Genomic DNA, 16,196 nt, shown 5'->3' with positions numbered 1-16,196 from the left:
GTTTAGTTGGCTTCTCTGTTCACTTTTCCTCTTGAAATTTTGTTTCACTTTGGAATACTAAGCTGAGGCTTGGGCTCTCCGAGTTTAATGCTGTAGGTTTTTGAGATACTCAAAAGAGAGCATTTATTTCCAAATGTCCACATTTTTTTTTGTCTAGCTATGTCTGACATATGCAACATTTTCAAATCTCAATGTCAGCACAAAATAACATTGTTGTTGCATAACATTTTGCATGACAATTTTTTTATATGTTATGAGCTTCGATTCTGTTGTATGAAATGTTTCCTAAGTATACTGTATTTTTAGTTCCCCTTTGTCAGTGCTCCAGCTAGTGCAAGATTGGGGGACAGGAATATTGCAGTACATTTCAAGACAGCAGAAGTGATGCAAAAAAAAAAAAAAAAAAAAAAAATCATTTCTAAGCACAAACTTTCTCCTTGACCTCCGGGGGGTGGGGGTGCGGGGAAGCGCTGAAGGATTTTACACAATATTTTCTTTAAAGACAACATCTCAGAGAAATCATGTCTAGTACATTTTTTTTTTTTTTTTTTTTTTTTGCCATTTAGCTAGTAAATCAGCTGTGCAAATGAACAGGAAAATAGTGCTGTGTCTCACTCAAGTGTCTTGATCTACAGATAATAGAACCACAATGAATTGATGGTAAATGCAAGTCTGGCTAAATGGGTGAATTGGCAGATTAGGTGTTCTAGATTAAAGGATTCTTAACCTGTTCACTTTAATGGTTGCATGTTAAAGTAAAATTGGAAAAAGAAAAAGGTTTTATTAAACATACTGTCTGTATATATACATCAGGCATACACATATCTGGTACATGTGCACACACTCTTAGAATGCCTGTGTGCACATGCACACTTTATGTGTATCTATTGATCTCTATATCGTAGTCAATCTAAAAGTACTGCATATTAAAACAAATCTTCAGGTGGTCCCATCTTAAGCATCTTGGATTTCTCCAAACATATAAATCATTCACATTTTTTTAAATTTTTTTTTTCATTTCTGTATTGTATGTTAGGTACAACAAGAAGTTCCTTAGATTTGGTGAGTGTTCCATCCAAAAGGACAATACTCTCTGTTTTTAAAGTGAGAGATTTCAAAGATGTGCCCCAAATGGGATTTCCTGCAGATTTGTATTAATGTGCAGGCTTGTCTGGTTTCTAGAAAATGTATGTAAGTGTGTGATGTATGTATGTGGGTGTATGTGTCAAGTGGGTAATAAGCATAGGATGAGGAATTTGCAAATTGATGTGTAAATGTGAACATCAACTAATAAATAATAGTAGCCTATGCATATTTACTATCAAAATGCAAATACCTCACTCTACACCTATTACCCAAACATATATACGCAGTATGTTTGTAGAAATGCCTGAAAGTCTATTAATGAAATTATGATGGTCTACTTATAAAATTAAGAACAGATCAGGGGCCCCAGAAGCACAAGTCAATCTTTCTCCAAGTGTTTAATGCTCTGGACCAGGCAGTGAGCTGTCAACATTAAACTTCCACATCTCCTTCCTGGGTGTTGCCTCTTCTCCATCTGACATGTGTTCTGATGTTCCCCCAAAACTCCCCTTTTCATGCTCCAACCAGATCCAGCCACATTTCCACCTGGGCCTGGCGGAGACCATGGAGATTCCAGAGCCCTGAATCCAGAAACCCCATTTCACACCAGCCACCAGGCCAAGTGGGACTGAAATCTTCAACACCTGGATAATCTTACCCAATCCCCTTCTTCAATCTCCACCCGCCATTGGCTCAAACATTCTTTTTGCATTGTGTTTCACAGAATTTATTTTTCATTACTAAATCCTAACTTAGTAATGATCTGCTATGTTCATCACCTGTGAAATACACAAAGGGAAATTATGAGGTCTTTTACTATAAATTAGCCATCTAGAATTTTGTTTTAATTACCTTCCCCCCCAAAAGAATCTTCCTCTCAAAAATTCAGAAATTTTCTTTTAATTTTTTAAAATTTTTTATATTTTTGTGGTATTGGGATTGAACACAGGGCTTTGCACACACTAGGCAAGCGCCCTGCCACTGAGCCACATCCCCAGCCCTCAGCAGTCCTTTGTGAGCATATATACCTACTGTGGAATTCTGCTGAACAGTTCCTTCTTTCCATTAGACCCCATGTGTTCTAAATGACTTTGAGACATCAAGGTCTAAAAGGGACTAAGCCGGAAATGCAAATTCCCCTGCCAGTTCAGACTGGTGGCATTTATGCAGTCTCAGTGGCTAAGAGGATCCCTTGATGTTTCAAAGATTATGCTCTTCTCCCATGAAAACATTGATAACTTTTGGCAGTTACCATGGCCTTGCCAAACATTCCCAAGCTCAGCTGTCTGAAGGCTGCAACAGAAAGCCAGAGTTCGGTTTCCTCCTGGGCTGGGTGCGAACCCAAGAGAAACTAAAAATGAAAGGAAACCAAAAAAAAAAAAAAAAAAATAAGGACCCTGTTGCAACCTAACTGATAAAACTTCAATTAGAGGAATCAATGGCACAAACTACCACCACCTCACGTAATAATCTACCCCCTAGCCCCTAAAATTCTTCTAAGAATTCTTTTCACCGGGCGTGGTGGTGCACACCTATAATCCCAGCAGCTTTGGAGGCTGAAGCAGGAGGATGGCGAGTTCAAAGTCAACCTCAGCAACTAAGCAAGGCCCTACGCAACTCAGAGAAACTCTGTCTCTAAATAAAATACAAAACATGGCTGGAGTTGTGGCTCAGTGGTTGAGTGCCCCTGAGTTCAATCCCCAGTACCCCCACTCAAAAAAAATTCTTTTCTGCCATCATCATCATGACCCAGAAAGGTCTGTATTTTTCTTTTCAGTCTCCTCCCTAGACAACGTGAAGCAGACAGAACTTTGAATCTGCTTTTTCAGAATGAATATCTCAAGACCTACTCAACATACATACCTAGAATTTTCAAAAGATGCTGTAGTATTGAATGCCCGATGGTCATTCTAGAAAGCAGACATAGCAACAATCAAGAGTAAGCTTCTGTTACATCTTCCCACCTCAGGTAGCCTGAACACAGACTAGAGAGTGATAGAGGATAGTGCATTTATGCTGTCTTTAAAGAACATGTGTACCAAACGTCACTAAATTTGAAATGGGCTGTCGTAGACTTACTATAGTTTCATGTGCAAATTTGAAGCTGGAGCACTGGGCTTTTTTCCTAATACCTATTATAACGATGGTGATAATAATAAAAAATGGCTTTATGGTTTGCTCACTACTAATTACATGGCACTTAACATTTGCATGAAACTTTTTTTTAAATCGATAACTATTCCAAAATTTCTTATCCACTAGTTCTAATGGCCACCAACTAGCCTGCCACGTTCGCTGAATTTTAACACAAATTCTTGTACTACAGAAAATGTAGGCCGGTTAATCACTCCTGCCAAAAAGCTCGAAGACACAATACGTCTGGCTGAACTAGTCATCGAAGTCCTTCAACAAAATGAGGAACACCACGCAGAGGTGAGCAGGCTTGGTGGGAAATGTCCCTGAGCGTCCCTTAGCTGAGGTCACAGAGCTGGCTCAACCAACCAGGTCCTGAATCAGATGCCTTAACTGCCATTTTTTTTTTAACTGGGTTTGCAAAGAGAATCAAAGTGGACGTTTTGGAAGAAGAGTCTGGAAAGTTGCTTAAAGCAACCACGCAGTGGTTGTGGGTTGTACATTTCAACCTTAAGTTTTCAGATGTTTCTAGCAACGAGCTAATGAGGTGAGTTCATCTTAAAGTTAATTATTCAAGCAACATCTGGTTACCATTGTCCAGAATACACAAATTATTATTATTATTATTATTATTATTATTATTATTATTATTTTGGTCTTTCGTGGTTGTTTTTGTTGCCACCACTGTTGTTTCGAGGGGTTCTTTGGTGTGTGAATCACGGGTCATCTTTTTGAATTTATCTCTGTAATTTATTCTTGTACTAGAGTCTTTTTTTTTTTTTTTTTTTTTTTTTTTAGCTTTAGACCACCTGGGTTGTTGAACTCAGTGATGGAAGCAGATTATTCTGTGTCGTTCAACTTGTCAGTTCTCTTAACACACACCTAAATAAATACAAATTCACTCTTTTTTTTTCCCCAAACCACTATCAATAGGATGATTTTGATAAGAATGATAAACAAAGAGCTTTCAAGACCAACTAAATCCCAAACCTATATGGACTTAATCAACCCTTCCAAGGAATGACTCCTAGATTTCATGATGATGAACTGTGATAGCAGTGCTCACTTAAAATTGGAACTTTAAAAGCATGCCTCTTAAAATAACCTCTTTGAGAATGATACCAATTCTCCCTCTGCATTCAGATTTACAGAGAAAAAAAAAAAAAAAAAGGAGAGGAGAAGACGTTCCATAAAAGTAATTTCTTAAGCAACTAAAGTGATCATTCCCCATGACTAAATGAAAACTGACAGACTAGTTAAGTGATACATAATACACCCGAAATCCAACCAGCCCGACTAATGCCTGATTGCATATTTAAATTTCCTCCCTGTTTCTCTACTGTTCCATTCAATCTTGGCTGATCGTGGCAGGGAAAAGAGGTATGTGACTAAACCCAACGAACCGGCCACCTGCTGTCATACTCTGTGCATGCCCTTCTAGTACCATGTCTTCTAATGGGACTCCCTCCCCCACCCCCCGCCGGTGCTCCTGCTTTCTAACACTGATCCAAGGAATGTAACAGCAACTTCCAGTGGACTGCTTGTGACATGGGTGGCCCTCCACCGCAGGGTAAATGTGGGGTGAATCTCTTGTGTGTGCATGAAGCGATTGGTATACCTTCAGTGACTGCAGTTACATCCCGACACACACCGCCCACCTGCCTTGATCTTGTCCTTAGCCTGTGGTAGTTTCCTATGTCCGTCTGTACTTCCCTTTATTACAGCAAACGAGTCCCCAAGCTTAGTAACTAGAAGCTCGTCGGAGTGATACTAATCTCCCTCTAGACTGTCTGTATGTGAGTCATATATACAGTATTTATATATAGAGAGAGTGCCGAAGAATCATGATCGCCCTGAAAGCTCTCTGAGGATGGGGCTGCTGTCCCCTTGGGTGGGAATCAGGAACTCAGACCTCCCCTACCTAGCGAGGCCCCAGAGCTGTGAGCGAGATGGGAAGCCAGATCAAGGACCTCCCTCCAAGCACACCTAGCACTGACTTCCTGACACATCCTGACACACGAGTTGAGTTAGGATTTGTCGCTCTCACCCGTGATGTTCTTTTTAGATCAGGGGCATCCAGGGTTCCAGAGGCGGTAAGTGTTTTCATTTCTGGGTGTTTTCAAAATCATCTCCAGAAGCATGGGGGTGCTCCCGCCTGCCTTCCCCAGATCTGAGTGGTCCAGACTTGACGGAACCATACATCTGTGAAGACGTGGACACGAGTTTGTCCCAGCCCCAGCTGTGCTTTTACATGAAGCGTAGAAGAACAACAACAGATAAACTTGATTTACGATCAAGTTATTATCTGAGGCTACTACAGGCTAAGAAATGATATTTGTTTTTTGGTTTTTTTTTTCTAAATTTCTCCAAGGGGCACCAAAGGCAAGCTTATATTCCAAGGACAGTCTTTTTCACATTTCCAAAAATGGGCCTTATCACTAATTACTAACCATTATCCCACAAAGCCTCTCTAACCTTCACCACAAAATATTTTAACCTTGCCTATTTAAAAGTCATTTAGGGCTGGATGCGGTGGCACTCACCTGTAATCCCAGCAGCTTGGGAGACTAAGGCAGGAGGATACAGAGTTCAAAGCCAGCCTCAGCAACTTATCAAGTCCCTAGGCAACTTAGCAAGACCCTGTCTCTAAATAAAATATTAAACAGGGCTGGGGATGTGGCTCAGTGGTTAACCACCCCTGGGTTCAATCCCCAGTACCAAAAATAAATGAATAAGTAAAAATCATTCAGAGACACAAGCCCAAAAAGACACAATAAATTTGAATAAATTTAAAGAGACATAAATTTGATTCATTTTAATTACTAACTTTAGAAGTTAGTGAAGAGAACTTCAGCACACTTTGGAGTTTCAGAGACCAAACTTTCTTTTAGATAAATGCACTGGATTACTTCCCAAATTAGTCATTTCTCCCCATCACAGAATCTTATACTCAGTCAGAAGCTACCCACAGAGCATTTCTATCTGCTGAGGCAAGTACCCTAGTGCTTTGTGAAGGCCAGCAGGAGCCTTGACCTTCAAGGGAGAGAATGTAGGGTGGCAGGAACTCAGGCTATATGCCTGAGAATCCGGGCTGTGAATTCCTGCTGAGCCTCCTCCTTGCTTTGTGACCTTGACCTAGTTACTCAGCCTCTCTTATCCTATAAATTGGAGATGACATGGTCCTTGTTAGGATAGAAGTCCACCTTAAGCAAGGTATCTGGCCTTTGCGCCTGGCACACAACAAGCAAAGCTTGGCTATTGTGGTATTAGGAAAAAACTTCTAAGGGAATAAGATATGATTGTCCCATCATGAGAAGGACAAAACCTTGTGGAAAGTGCCAGATGAGTGAGAACAGACGGAAAGTGTTGAGAGTGGATTCCTTTCATGGTGGAGTGGTCCAGAAAGGCCCCCCTACCTATTTATTCTCAACGTTCCCTTATTGATTGCCATCACCTGGGAGGCTTGAGGAGATTCTTACTTCCAGATCTCGCCCCAGTTCAATTAACTGGCCTCAACTGAGGAGCATCGGTAACTTGTAAAAGCTGCTCAAGTGATTCCAGCATTCAGCCCAGGTGTACAGACAGTGATGGGTTCAGCACACCTCAGATAGGGTTTTTCCTCAGATAGTTTTTTTTCTTTTGCCATTTTCTCTGAGTGCTCAGTCAACTCCTTAAAAGATCATTAAGTCCCAAGCATGGGTCTTGACCATGAGGCCATGCTGTTTGGTGATACCACACAAATGAAATTAACCTGCCCCCCATTCAAAAGCAAATAAAAATTAGCGATCTTTAAAACCACATTGAATTCCAAGATAAAGTAATTAAATGTCCCAAGAGAAAAAATTCGCATCGGCTAAGAACACATTCTATACTGTGTGCACATGCAATATATAGTAGCAATTGTCGCCTTTCTCTCATTCTCGCAGTTAAATTCTGTTCCAAGAGCCTAACACCTTTGAATTATGCCTTCATGTATTGTTGCTTTCTCTTCCTGATCTCTCTCTATGTATATGTATGTATATGTATATATGTATTGTGGTACACAGAGGGGTACATATATACATGTTAGTTTGTGTGCAGGATATGAAGTGTGTTCAGTGTGGTGAACTGTACCCCTAAATCACACAGCTTTGTCTTTGAATAGGGAAAAGCACTGGGTAAGTATTTAGAAGCCTATATGTGACTCTAAATATCTTTGGAAGAGGTTTATTGAGACTTCAAATACCCTTGAACCTTGCAAATTCGCTCATAGGCAAAAATAGCATTCACCCATAGGAGCAGGCAAGAAATAAATAAATACATATTTTTTTTTTTTTTTAAAACCTTCCCCCAAACCAGTCACATATCCTCTGTTCATTGAATCGGTATTGCACTTTGACCTTTTTGGTTATTACTGCCCTGTGAAGATCTTTATCTCTTACTTGAGAATCAGATTTGATGATATGGTTTTTAAAAGAATTACCTTACAGAAATAACTGTTTTTCACTTCTGCTGCAAGTCACAAATCTAAATCCTCTCGGTTCACTCGAATCTTAAATTCCTTCACCAGCCTCCATAATGACAACTCATACCACAGTGCTTATTGTTCTTTTTAAGGTTGCCAGTCAATATGATTATTATTTCAAGGACTGTAGACACTTGCTTAGTATTATATTAAATTATAACAAGTGATCGAGTTCTTTATAGGTGGTAAAAGTGGTGTTTCTGATGGTCTCTGGTTTGTAACTTTTAAATAAAAGCTGGTAAGAACCAGATATGAGGTTGGGTTAAGAAATTTTTAATTTCAGGCATTTATAATTGGTTTTTGTTTTGGTTTGTTTTTTCTTGCCATTGTGTCTGGGAAAGCAACGGGGTCTACCCAGGTTTGCTTGGCTCACTCTGAAGATGTAGTTGATTAATTAAAGAAAGAATACTAACCTTTATTACTACCCCGGATCAGGTTTGATGAGAGTCGGCCCTCCATATAGGATTAGGGGTGGGGATGGGAGTCCAGCAAATTCCAGTATTTAGAGTCTCTGCCTAAGAGGCAGAAGACTGGGAAAGCTCTGGGGTTGGGCAGAGGATTTCTTCCTCTGCAAGATTTAGCCAGTAGTAAGAAGAGCAATCCCCAGACTCCAGGGTTCTCACCCCAGATGGTCAAATTACAATAAAACCTCATCAGTTCAGACCCAAATGCTTGGAATCTGTGACAATACACTTGCAGATGCAGCTCTTTTGATTTCTCCGAAGTAAAATTTTTGGCATGATCTCAACTTGCCCTGGAAATTCTAACTGCTCTTCTTACAAGTTAGAGGCTTTCTTTACTTTTTCCATCCCATGACCTATGAAATTAAATCTTCCACTTTATACATTTCAATTATAAGTCCACAATTATTAGAAGATTTTTTTAATGTATGCATTTGTGATACATGGATATGATAACCAATGTCGACTTTATGAATATCATTTACTCTGGTGCCCAATTACAAACTATGTTCAAAGGCTGTAAAATGATATCTTTATTTAGAAATCCCAACCATTTAGGCTTTTTTGGTGACAGACCAGCATTTCTCTTTCCCATGACTCTGAATCAGTGAGGTTTTACTGTACATTAAAATGGAAACAGCAGGTGTCTATTTCCAGCCAAGCCAACCTTGCAGAACGGTCCATGACTTGATTTTTTCCATTTAATTTGCAAACCAGCCACATGTTGATAAAGGAGAAGTAAGTAAAGAGAAATCTCACAGAAGAAGAGAGGTGGAGCCCTATTCTGCCTCCTAGTGGCTGTTAGATTATCCCTCCAATAACTACTAGATCACAGAAGAGCTTGGCCATTGAACAAACCCTTCCATGTATGGAATAATTTCCATAATCATCTTTCATGTTTTCAAATGCCTTCCCATCTTATTTTTTTTTGGAGGGGGGGGGGTGAATGCTCCAGAAAGTGTTTCCAATGTAAATACTTTATGGCATTGAGTGGGGAGCTGGGGACAAGAGGGGCTGGCAATTTGTTTTTGTTTTTCTGCTCTCTTTGAAATCAGCAAAACAGGGCCTGCTGATACCACCACTCATTCTGCATGCTCCCTGCCAGAAATGATTAGCCAACATGCATGCATGCCTTTGAATTGCATTCACATCTGGCCGAGTCTGATGTGAATGTCTGCCCTGAGACCCTGCACAATGATTTCCAAGGGCTCATGTGCATGAAAATGAGTTACTTCACTGATATTTTTTGGTTTTCAATGTACATACGTGTCCAACCCCCAGAGAAGTTAAGTCCTGATTTTACTCAGTGTTTCCTAGCATAAGCCTGATCTTTCCTCCAGACCGGATACAAAACCAAAAACCTCCCCACTGAAAGAGATTTCAACTCCCACTTTCTGCGAATAATTGCAATAATGGTTTCCTTGGACTTAGCCTGAAATAGAAGTAAGATTCTCAATGTGTAGGGAAACATGAGTCCCTGAGTTTATATGAAGCCACAGACAAATTAAGCCCCAGACATGTAGATAAAAGTGAACGATAATGACCAATTTTCAAGTTAGACCAGCAGAAAAACCATAAACACAGTGAAGAAACTCCCCTATTCTAATATTTTAGAGCAAGAACTAGCCAACAACAGTGATTTAGAGCATGACTCAAAACCTACTGAGTTATTGTAAATTGAACAGAAGTTCCACGTCTGTCCTTCCTACAGCTGCTCCCTCTGACCTGCAGGTCAGAGAAGAGGCTCTCGGTGGCAGACCTGGGACCCCGAGAGCCCCCATTCATTTCCAAAATGCTGTTCTCTTTACAATAAAATGACCAGACCCTGCTGGATGCACAATCAATCTTGAACAGAGAGGGCTGCAGATTACATCTTGTATCCGAGAGAGAGAGACTCATCACCTCTTTATCTATTGTTTTTCTGCCACATTTCAAAGGCCTTTGCATGGTGGTCGGACTTAATGGTGGAGCACGCGGAGACGTTCCTGTCCCTCTTTGCGGTGGACATGGATGCAGCATTAGAAGTGCAACCCCCAGACACATGGGACAGTTTTCCGCTGTTTCAGCTACTGAATGATTTTCTCCGAACAGACTGTATGTATCATCTTTGACTGTTTGATTTTCTGGAGTAGTATGCAGATAAACAGGTTACTCAGATACCTTTATCCCAAAGAAACTGTGGGTTGGATGGAGTGTTTCGTGGTGTAACCACGACTAAACACGCCCCACACACCTTACAGTTCAAAGGCCTTCCCTTTCTTCCAAAGTTTCCGGTTGCAGGGAAGCCCTCTCTTAACTGCAGAAAAACCCAAGAGCAATGTGAGAAGAGGTGTCCATGCCTTGTGATTTGTTTGTTTTCAAACAAATGAATTAGCTTAACCTTTTCACGTTGGGCACTGTTTATCAGAAGATGCTTTCTCAATAAAAACGATTTCTGGCTCAGTAGCACTGCAAGCAATTACAATGTGCCTTGTGGAAATAATAGCCATAAAATAGACTTTCTTTACCTAGGGAGGGTTGGGTAGGAAGGGAGGGAGTAAAGAATGTTCTTTCTTCTTGGTAACTGAATGGGAGCAAGGTAAACATAAAAGATGGTGTGCGTTGCTATTGTGTTGTTTCTTAAAGGAGCATCACTGTTTTTCCTTGATTAAGAATGACACAAATAAGTAAAGTATTTTTGAAGGTCATTTTTCTTCCAAGGAAACTGAAGCATTAATGGTCTTTTTCTTCTCCTCTTTTTTTCGGGGGGAGGGGTAAGGGGGGGTTTCCTTAAAAGCAAGGTATTTAATATAGAACACCATCTTCTCTGTGTGTACTCTGTACTTCGATGAAGTGACTGTGGGTTCTTACCAAGCTTTTGCTTATCTGTTCTAGATAATTTGTGCAATGGAAAATTCCACAAACACCTGCAAGACCTGTTTGCCCCTCTTGTTGTTAGATATGTGGATTTGATGGAGTCCTCAATTGCACAATCCATTCACAGGGGCTTTGAGCGGGAGTCATGGGAACCAGTCAAGTAAGGAAACCTCTTTTGATACCATCGGAGTTTGGGTGCAAATGGCTGGCAAGTCATGCAGAAATGGATTTATGGTGTCACATGACATTTTCATTGTTAGCCTGGATAGAAATCAAGCACCATATTTATTTCCTACTATGGTACTCGTACTTTTCTTGCCCAAATGGGGGGAAGAGGTTGAGAAATGTTTTATAAAGTGAAACTTCTTTTATTGCACAAAGTTGATGAGGATGAAGGGATATGAAACTGGATGTTATATTTGTATTGTGTATCTTCCTCAAATGGTGTTATCCCAGGGAATTAGTGTTTCCCAAAGTGTGTTCCATAAGGTATTCAGAGGGTCAGAAAGCTTTTTCTATAAAACGTCAGATAATCCTGTCATCCCAGTGGCTCTGGAGGCTGAGGCAGGAAGATCTTGAGTTCAAAGCCAGCCTCAGCAATTTAGTGAGGCCTTAAGCAACCTAGTGAAACCCTCTCTCAAAATAAAAAGTAAAAAGGGCTGGGGATGTGGCTCAGTGGTTAAGCACTCCTGGGTTCAATCCCTGGTACAAAAAAAAAAAAGTCAGATAGTAGACATTTAGGCTTCTCGAGTCACATTATCTTCGTCACAAAATGAATCTTCTATCCTGAAGGACAAATCACAGGGCACCCTGTGTGTTGTGAGTTTGCTCATGTTCAGCACTGTCCAGAAAATCTTAGGTCCTATTTGATCGCATTTGGTAGAATCTGTGTCACCTCCATCCTGGGCTGTGGCTACAGGATGCCAGAGGGTCAGTCCCGGCCTTCTTCCCTGTCTGGAAAACTAGAGGTTCCCTGTATGAGAATTTTATGATGTGGTTTGAAAAACCCTAGTCAAGTCTATTATTAGCCTTTCCCTATTAGATTCCTGGTTTTTTTTTTTTTTTTCTTTTCTTTTACACCTTTGGGTTGTAGCAACCCATATAGAACAAAATGGGGCTGTGTACAAGTGACCTAAAGGAAGTCCAGATCATATTCAAGAAGCTGGTCCTCAATTTGGAAGCTTTGGCAGATTTTAAGAGCTTTCTGAATGAAGACCATCCCTCTAATCTTTTACTGTATATGACTGACTGATAGAGCCTTCTCCACCCCTTCCATAGATGAACCACGAGGAATGATTTCTGGCTTGCTCTACTGAGGGCAGGTTACTCTTCATGTGCAAGTGCCAAGAACTCTAAATTTTAACTTGTCATTCTCAGGTTGATAACAGTCTCTTAACATTGCCTTTTTAGCTCATGAGGTTGAAAACTGGGTCCCTTGATGAGAAGGCATTAATGAGAGGCTCCTAATTTTTTTTTTTTTTTTTTTTTTTTTTTTTGTGCCAGGGATTAAACCCAGGGGTACTTAGCCACTGAGCCAAGCCACATCCCAAGTCCTTTCTTTTTTTTTTTTTTTTTTTTTTTTTTTTTTTGAGATAGGGTCTCGTTAAGTTGCTCAGGCCTTGCTAAGTTTCTGGGGCTAGCTTTGAACTTAAAATTCTCCTGCCTCAGCTTCCTAAACCAGTGGAATTACAGGCATGTGCCATTGCACCTAGCCCTAATTTTTTTTTAATCCCTCACTATAATCAATATAATTGTGCTTTGGAGAATAGCTGTGAAAAGAAGAACAATTAAATGAGTAATGTCTGCATTTTAAAAACAAAATGGTCTTAAAATAGCATGCACTTACTTGGGTTTAAATGTACAAATGCCAACAAGCCGTGGAGAGAATAATCGGTACCCTTCACTGTTCCTTAAAAGGCCCTAGATTGAGGGCTTCATCCTCCACTCCCTAGCCAGAAGGCAAGCACTTGAACAAAACTCCAGCAATTTGTTTTCTCATCTGCAAAACCAATTTTTTAAGAAGTCCCTATCCAGGGTCTGAGACTTGTCATGAAGCTCTGTGATAATGTCACTGAAGTCATTTTATGATCTGTTAAATTCTTCAAAAGCCAAACATATGACTGTTATTCCGTTGGAAGCATTAAATATTTTTAGTACTATCAGAAGTAAAGATAGAATTGAAATCCTTTTCACAATTGGAAGTCTTAGTCGGGGAATGTTTTGTTGGGGATGTTTTTTACTGAGAAAAAGAAACAGAATTTATAGGTCGAAGATTTAAAGATCCAAAGCGTTATAAAGGAATAAGAGTTGTGAATAATCACCTGGAAATTATGCAGATGTGTGTGTGTATTTTCAGTAGTCTTTTGCCGTCCAACGTTGGCGAGTGAGTGTGATTTCAGTTTGTTCAATATGTGCTAAATTTGTACTAAACAGTACGTACCTTTCAGAAGATGTGGAGATATTTCAAAGGGCCAACTAAAACACAGGCTAAATTAAAATTATTTTAAACCACACATGTTTTATTAGCTGATTTGTAAACAAAATGTGGATGTCATGAATGGCATTTGCAGAATGGCAGAGAATGAAGGATAAAAATGATTTCTTTTTGGAATCCTTTTCATCAGGCTCACCCAAAAAAACAAGAAACTGACGGGTAAATTTAGATTTGCTCAGTCCTTTTGATTTGGGACACACACACACACACACACACACACCTTTCTCTCAAGCAATTGCTATCCTCAAGTAGTTCTGTTCTCCCACGTTTCAAAAGTCATGATTACAGGCACCTGATTACAGGTAAAATGAGAAGGGCATTGTAAAAGCTGTCTTGGAAATCACCAGTATTCAAAAATATTAAAGAAAAACAGCACTCTGACAAGAAAATGCTACCAATGTGTTGAGTTTGCTAAAAACAGCATTAAAAGTATTATTTTTCCTTCCAATTTCCTCATTTCAAAATAGGGCCCTGTAAGAAGAAAGTGGAGATAAAATGATCTGGCTTAATGCAACCAATGTTATTTGATGGAAAGAGTAAAATGACCAAGTCCTGTGGTCATCTTTCCCCTGAAAGTCCAGTGACTGTCTTTCCATCACTGTGAGGAGAGAAAAGAGAGGCTGTATCTATTTTCATTGAGCCAGATGCAGTCCTGGCTGGAATCTCTGCACCTTGGTGCAAAATGCCCCCTCGTAGCTTCTCGCCACAGCTGAAGAGAGCCCTCTGGGGTGTCCATCAGAACGTGTCACGAGACCACCACCCACAGTTGGGCAGGTGGTTTGCACCCCTCCTGGCAGCACACCAACAAGCAGGTTCATAGTATTTCCACAGCTCTTGACCATTGGCTCATTGCTGATAGGTCACAGTGGCCTTGAAGGTAGACGAAATTCCAGAACTCATCTCATCCAAAGTACGGCCAAGTCTAGCACCTCCCCTAACCCATCCTCAGTGCCTTTTCCTGACACGTGGTCACTAAGTCTCTCCTTGGACACCTCCAAGCACAGCAATCTTTGACTTCATGGTTACCATTTTAGGTTTGGATGGATCCTAATTATAAAACTAAGTGCTGCTTCTTGATTTTTGCACACAGTAAAGTCTGGGTTTCTCTTTTCTCAAAATGCACTGTCTTCCTTTCTGCCTGAGATATGTGTATGAAAATTGTAAAAATTAATGTCCGTTTCCAGATTGCTACTGATGTCAATACCTTAATCATAATAAACATCAGACCAGAGACATTTAATGATGTTTAGGTGGCCTAGTGTCAAATAGACAAGTATCAGACTTAGCACCAGAACTCCTGTCACTTGCTGGATAACCTTAGGCCACCAAGATCCTCCTTCAGTTGACCCTGCTGAAACTCATGTAGTCCTTTAAAAAACAAGGACTGAATAACCAAGCTCTTCCAATGCTAACATTCCTGGAAACATGACTCTTCATATCTGCACACATCTACATGTTAGATTGTCACTGTCTCCTTAGCAGCTAGAACAGGGTCTGGGACATAACCTGTTCTCAGTGATTCCTCATGATTGACATATTTATGAAGGAAGCTACACAGGCTGAAGATTGTAAAGACACAATAGGAAAGCTATGAGACTAGGAAAGAGGAAAAGATATATTCCCCTGATTGGAGATTTCAATCTACTTGAGTCTGAGCAACATCCACACAAAAAGAATGACTAAATATTTACCAGTGTACAAATACCATATGGAAGAATTGCAAGATCATAGATTAGAGGGGAATGAACTGTGAGATCATGGAGGAAATGGCTTGGAGAATAAATTTCCAAAGGTAGGGGTGTTGGGAAAGAGCATGAAACAGAAACAGGGACAGAAGCAGAGTTTGCAAAGGGAACCGAGAATGTTCAGTTTGGCCATCACAGACTTGAGAGGAGGAGGCAAGCCTTGGAGACATGTTGGAAAGATTCTAAAATCCCATGAAGTTTGGACATTAATTCTGTAGGTAATGCATCCTCAGCGGAGGCTTTACAATCCAAAAGGTGGTGAAAATTGGCATTTTACAGAGCACAGTAAAATAGGTTAGTCTTTTAATATATTTAGCTTACCTTCTCTTGATCATTCCCACAAGACTGCCTTTTAGTCCCAAGTAGTGATGCTTAATGGGCTTTCCCAAAAATGAAAAGTGTAAAGGATAAATCTGTGAGACACCTGTTTCTCTTACATGCAATACATAAGTAGATAAACAGTATATCTGTGGTATTAAACCCCAGTGGAGAAGTTAGTTGGAGGGGGGAACGAATGTTGCTATGGACTCTTAAGAGGATATCAAAGGGTGCCCATGCCCCAAAGTAGGGATTAAACCTAAGAACACCGAGAGAGGCTTTGATACCCAGTGCACCAAGACAAGACAAGATACACCCCCTATATTCTTGCAACAAATTCACAAAAGTAGAATGTGTTCCATATGTAAAATATACCCTGTCCATAAATCTGAAGCAGGAATCTCAGAGAGAAGATACACTGTGCCCCTCTGCATGCAAATGTAGTCTTGAGTAGAATTAACTCTAGGTACTGACTCCTCCTCTGGTCATTCCCATAAGTAGAAATGATGAGATATGCACACATCTGTAACATTCATCCACGCGAGAGAGTAGAATGAGAACCTTTTTAAATCCAGTACTTAACAGATGGGAACGGAATG

General features: G+C 40.2%; 1 protein-coding gene across 9 annotated transcripts in view; it reads left to right on the top strand.

Moving 5' to 3' along the window:
- The window catches only part of CADPS (calcium dependent secretion activator), a 483,924-nt gene that overhangs the window by 371,472 nt on the left and 96,256 nt on the right, over nt 1–16,196 (top strand). For 6 of the 9 annotated variants that reach the window (XM_079114382.1, XM_079114375.1, XM_079114376.1 and 3 more), the window contains 4 exons: nt 3,413–3,519; nt 8,902–8,922; nt 10,122–10,278; nt 11,059–11,200. In XM_079114382.1, the coding sequence (XP_078970508.1) occupies nt 3,413–3,519; nt 8,902–8,922; nt 10,122–10,278; nt 11,059–11,200 (427 nt within the window). The remainder of the gene's footprint in view (nt 1–3,412; nt 3,520–8,901; nt 8,923–10,121; nt 10,279–11,058; nt 11,201–16,196) is intronic. The other 3 variants (XM_079114383.1, XM_079114378.1, XM_079114381.1) reach the window with 1 other exon arrangement.

The sequence above is a fragment of the Sciurus vulgaris genome, assembly GCF_902686455.1.
Source record: "Sciurus vulgaris genome assembly, chromosome: 16".
Taxonomy (NCBI): Eukaryota; Metazoa; Chordata; class Mammalia; order Rodentia; family Sciuridae; genus Sciurus; species Sciurus vulgaris.
The sequence above is the reverse complement of the archived record's forward strand: the minus strand, read 5'-3'. Positions and strand labels throughout refer to the sequence as shown.